Consider the following 5,889-nt stretch of genomic DNA (forward strand, 5'->3'; position numbering starts at 1 on the left):
ACCCTTGTATAAGGAAGATGAAGTGCATACATTTTATGCCTCATCAAACCGTCTCCCCCCTTCCCTCCCCCTTGCCCATCATCCTCCCTATATATTTTTATGACATAAGAATATATAAGGAAGACGATGGGGAGGGGGTTGAAATGGCATAAAAAAGAACCAGTGGAATAAAGAGCATTAAATCCAGTTTTTTCTCTACCAGTTGCACATCACTGAATGAAATGGACCGTTTTCTTCAAAAGAGTGTCAGAAAGCAGAGCAATGATGGAAAGTCTGTTGCCAGTTGCAGCAAAAGATGTATTGCCAGTGAAGATTCAAGTAACAATAAAAAGCCAAGAAACCGGAAATATGATCCAAAATATTTGGAATATGGCTTTACGTGGGCTGGCTCAGAGGAAGCACCACGTCCACAGTGTGTGGTGTGTGGTGAAGTTCTTGCTAAAGAGAGCTTAAAACCGTCAAAAATGATCAGGCACCTACAGACAAAGCACAGTTCTCTTCAAACCAAACCGCTTGATTATTTTAAACGAAAATTGAGGGAACTACGCGGCCAAAAAAACGTACTAAAAGGTGCAGTTACAGTTAATGAGAAAGCACTTGAGGCCTCATTTGTGGTGTCATACTGGATAGCCAAAACAGGTAAACCCCACAACATTGGAGAAAGCTTTTTTCTACCTTGTGCCAAAGAAATGGTTTGTATTATGCTTGGGGAAAATGCTGCTACTCAGCTTGATTTGATCCCCCTGTCTAATGACACTATAGCTAGGCGAATTCATAGTATGGCAAGAGACGTGACAGAGCAAGTCACCAACATGGTTAAGCAAAGTGCTTTTTTTGCCATTCAGATTGATGAAACGACAGATGTGTCGGGGTCTGCTCAGATGCTGACCTACATAAAATTTGAGAATAATGAAAATCTACATGAGGAATTTTTTTTCTGCCAGCCGCTACCGCAACGTGCTACTGGGGAACAGCTTTTTTCGCTCCTGGATACTTTTGTCACTGACTCTGGATTGGAATGGCTGCGCTGTGTAGGAATTTGCAGTGACGGTGCTCGGGCAATGACTGGAAAAAACAGCGGGCTAGTGACCAGAGTGCAAGCTGTTGCACCACAAGCAGTCTGGACTCACTGCATTATACATAGGCAAGCCCTTGTTGCAAAAAAAATGCCACCTATTCTAAAACAAGTTCTTGATGAAGCTGTACGCACAGTAAACGTCATTAAGAGCAGTGCAACAAGTGCACGCCTATTCAGAGTTTTGTGTGAGGAGATGGGAGCTGAGCACCATCAGTTACTTTACCACACAGAAGTACGCTGGTTGTCACGGGGAAAGGTGGTCAACCGTTTATTTGAGCTTAGGGACGAAGTACATTTTTTTCTTTCAGACAGAGATTCCATGCTGGCTGAAAAATTTTTAGATGCCAAGTGGCTTGCTCTGCTAGCTTACCTAGCAGACATTTTTGACCGGTTAAATGTGCTAAATACCTCCCTCCAAGGACAAGAAATGACAGTTTTTTCATACACTGACAAGATTGAAAGTTGGATCAAGAAGCTGTCCTTGTGGTACACTCGTGTGGAAAGTGGTAATTTTGAAGCATTTCCTTTGTTGGATGATTTTTTGCATGACAATGATCTTCCAAAACATGATTTAAAACCTGTTATCATCAGCCATCTGGAGAGCCTTCAACAGCAATTTCGTCAGTACTTTCCTGAAAAGGATCGAAAAGCAGAAGCGTGGATTAGGAATCCCTTCAGTGCTGAAGCGACTGCAAATGCTTGTTTGCCACTTTCAGTGGCTGAAAAATTGATTGATCTCTCCTGTGATGAGACACTGAAGCTGAGATACTCTGAACAACCTCTTGCAAACTTCTGGATCTCGGTTCAACAGGAATACCCAGACCTGTCATCTGCTGCATTGAAGGTGCTGACGCCATTTACATCTACCTACCTTTGTGAAGCTGGATTTTCAGCTTTAACATTACTGAAAAATAGGTACAGATCCCGTCTCGCTGTTGAAGATGACATTCGCCTTTATCTCAGTCACACAAAACCCCGTTTCAAGAATTTGTGTTCAACACTTCAAGCTCACCCATCCCATTAATTAAGACGTAAATAAAGTTTTTGTTATTATATAAATGAGTTCTAGTTATTGAAAAGTGTCACACCATGCTATTTTGCAATTATTTTGTATGCTTTTATCTGTTTATCAAGCAGCCTTGAAGTTATTTCTTTCTGTATAATTGGCTGACCACTCAAAATAAAGAATTCTTTAAAAAAAAATTAAAAACCGGGAAAGTATCACATTCATTATATTTTTGCATTTATTTTGTAAGAATAAAAATCACCAGATCTTAAAAATAAAGTGTGAGACTTATAAATATATATGGATATTGGCCCTCATTCCGAGTTGTTCGCTCGGAGATTTTCATCGCATCGCAGTGAGAATTCTCTTAGTGCGCATGCGCAATGTTCGCACTGCGACTGCGCCAAGTAACTTTACTATGAAGAAAGTAAGTTTACTCACGGCTTTTTCATCGCTCCGACGTTCGCATTGTGATTGACAGGAAATGGATGTTACTGGGCGGATGCACGGCGTTTTAGGGGCGTGTGGCTGAAAACGCTACCGTTTCCGGAAAAAACGCAGGAGTGGCCGGGGAAACGGTGGGTGTGCCTGGGCGAACGCTGGGTGTGTTTATGACGTCAGCCAGGAACGAAAAGCACTGAACTGATCGCACAGGCAGAGTAAGTCTGAAGCTACTCAAAAACTGCTAACCCGTTTGTGATCGCAATATTGCGCATACATCGGTCGCACATTTAAGAAGCTAAGATTCACTCCCAGTAGGCGGCGGCTTAGCGTGTGTAACTCTGCTACATTCACCTTGCGAGCGAACAACTCGGAATGAGGGCCATTGTTCGGCAGTAACTTGCTGGGGTCACATAAAAAAATCTTTTGTCAGATGGGGTCCCAGAGCAAAATAGTTTGAGAACCCCTGGTCTATCCCAATGGTTCACAATCATGTGGAAGACTTCCCGATGAAATCCCCACTCTCCCGGGCGTCGGAATGAACACTGCTGACAGTGCTATCACCTGATTTTCCGCCCAGCGAAGAATCCTTGCAGTTTCTGCTATTGTCCTTCTGCTTCTTGTGCCGCCCTGTCTGTTTACGTGGGCGACTGCCGTGATGTTGTCCCACTGGATCAATACCGGCTGACCTTGAAGCAGAGGTCTTGCTAAGCTTAGAGCATTGCAACTTGCCCTTAGCTCCAGTATATTTATGTGGAGAGAATTCTCCAGACTTGATCACACTCCCTGGAAATTTTTTCCTTGTGTGACTGCTCCCCAGCCTCTCAGGCTGGCATCCCTGGTCACCAGGACCCTTCCTGAATGCCGAATCTGCGGCCCATTAGTAGATGAGTACTTTGCAGCCACCGCAGAAGAAACACCCTTGTCCTTGGAGACAGGGTTATCCGCTGATGCATCTGAAGATGCGATCCGGACCATTTTTCCAGCAGATCCCACTGAAAAGTTCTTGCGTGAAAACTGCCGAATGGAATCGCTTCGTAAGAAGCCACCATTTTTCCCAGGACCCTTGTGCAATGATGCACTGACACTTTTCCTGGTTTTAGGAGGTTCCTGACTAGCTCGGATAACTCCCTGGCTTTCTTCTCCGGGAGAAACACCCTTTTCTGGACTGTGTCCAGAATCATCCCTAGGAACAGCCGATGTGTCGTCGGAAACAACTGCGGTTTTGGAATATTTAGAATCCACCCGTGCTGTCGTAGAACTACTTGAGATAGTGCTACTCCGACCTCCAACTGTTCTCTGGACCTTGCTCTTATCAGGAGGTCGTCCATTTTCTTTGAAGAAGAATCATCATTTCGGCCATTACCTTGGTAAAGACCCGTGGTGCCATGGACAATCCAAACGGCAGCGTCTGAAACGGATAGTGACAGTTCTGTACCACGAACCTGAGGTACCCTTGGTGAGAAGGGCAAATTGGGACATGGAGGTAAGTATCCCTGATGTCCCGGGACACCCTATAGTCCCCTTCTTCCTGGTTCGCTATCACTGCTCTGAGTGACTCCATCTTGAATTGAACCTTTGTAAGTGTTCAAATATTTCAGATTTAGAATAGGTCTCACCGAGCCTTCTGGCTTCAGTACCACAACATAGTGTGGAATAATACCCCTTTCCTTGTTGTAGGAGGGGTACTTTGATTATCACCTGCTGGGAATACAGCTTGTGAATTGTTTCCAATACTGCCTCCCTGTCGGAGGGAGACGTTGGTAAAGCAGACTTCAGGAACCTGCGAGGGGGAAACGTCTCGACTTTCCAATCTGTACCCCTGGGATCCTACTTGTAGGATCCAGGGGTCCTGTACTGCCCCAGCGTCATGCTGAGAAACTTGGCAGAAGCGGTGGAGGCTTCTGTTCCTGGGAATGGGCTGCCTGCTGCAGTCTTCTTCCCTTTCCTCTATCCCTGGGCAGATATGACTCTTATGGGGACGAAAGGACTGAGGCTGAAAAGACGGTGTCTTTTTCTGCAGAGATGTGACTTAGGGTAAAAACGGTGGATTTTCCAGCAGTTGCCGTGGCCACCAGGTCCGATGGACCGACCCCAAATAACTCCTCCCCTTTATACGGCAATACTTCTTTGTGCCGTTTGGAATCTGCATCACCTGACCACTGTCGTGTCCATAAACATCTTCTGGCAGATATGGACATCGCACTTACTCTTGATGCCAGAGTGCAAATATCCCTCTGTGCATCTCGTATATATAGAAATGCATCCTTTAAATGCTCTATAGTCAATAAAATACTGTCCCTGTCAAGGGTATCAATATTTTTAGTCAGGGAATCCGACCAAGCCACCCCAGCTCTGCACATCCAGGCTGAGGCGATCGCTGGTCGCAGTATAACACCAGTATGTGTGTATATACTTCTTAGGATATTTTCCAGCCTCCTATCAGTTGGCTCCTTGAGGACGGCCCTATCTGGAGACGGTACCGCCACTTGTTTTGATAAGCGTGTGAGCGCCTTATCCACCCTAAGGGGTGTTTCCCAACGCGCCCTAACTTCTGGCGGGAAAGGGTATACCGCCAATAATTTTCTATCGGGGGAAACCCACGCATCATCACACACTTCATTTAATTTATCTGATTCAGGAAAAACTACAGGTAGTTTTTTCACCCCCACATAATACCCTTTTTTGTGGTACTTGTAGTATCAGAAATATGTAACACCTCCTTCATTGCCCTTAACAAGTAACGTGTGGCCCTAAAGGAAAATACGTTTGTTTCTTCACCGTCGACGCTGAAATCAGTGTCCGTGTCTGTGTCGACCGACTGAGGTAAATGGGCGTTTTAAAGCCCCTGACGGTGTTTGAGACGCCTGGACAGGTACTATTTTGTTTGCCGGCCGTCTCTGTTGACATTATCACGTAATTCCTTGAATAAGCCATCCATTCCGGTGTCGACTCCCTAGAGAGTGACATCACCATTACAGGCAATTGCTCCGCCTCCTCACCAACATCGTCCTCATACATGTCGACACACACGTACCGACACACAGCACACACACAGGGAATGCTCTGATAGAGGACAGGACCCCACTAGCCCTTTGGGGAGACAGAGGGAGAGTTTGCCAGCACACACCAAAAACGCTATAATTATACAGGGACAACCTTTATATAAGTGTTTTTCCCTTATAGCATTTTAATATATATAGTCATATCGCCAAATAAGTGCCCCCCCTCTCTGTTTTAACCTTGTTTCTGTAGTGCAGTGCAGGGGAGAGCCTGGGAGCCTTCCCACCAGCATTTCTGTGAGGGAAAATGGCGCTGTGTGCTGAGGAGAATAGGCCCCGCCCCCTTTTCGGCGGGCTTCTTC

At 45.5% G+C, this 5,889-nt stretch overlaps 1 protein-coding gene across 1 annotated transcript; it reads left to right on the top strand.

Annotated features, from left to right (window-relative positions):
- The first annotated feature begins 221 nt into the window (after positions 1–221).
- Positions 222–2,102, top strand: LOC134934526 (zinc finger BED domain-containing protein 5-like). Its single transcript, XM_063929952.1, has one exon. The coding sequence runs from the start codon at positions 222–224 to the stop codon at positions 2,100–2,102; it is 1,881 nt and encodes a 626-aa protein (XP_063786022.1).
- The last annotated feature ends 3,787 nt before the right edge of the window (positions 2,103–5,889 follow it).

The sequence above is a fragment of the Pseudophryne corroboree genome, chromosome 6 (assembly GCF_028390025.1).
Source record: "Pseudophryne corroboree isolate aPseCor3 chromosome 6, aPseCor3.hap2, whole genome shotgun sequence".
Taxonomy (NCBI): Eukaryota; Metazoa; Chordata; class Amphibia; order Anura; family Myobatrachidae; genus Pseudophryne; species Pseudophryne corroboree.

Bases quoted from the DNA above. Each gene is read 5' to 3' on its own strand.
- LOC134934526 (XM_063929952.1), top strand. From the start codon at position 222: ATGGACCGTTTTCTTCAAAAGAGTGTCAGAAAGCAGAGCAATGATGGA.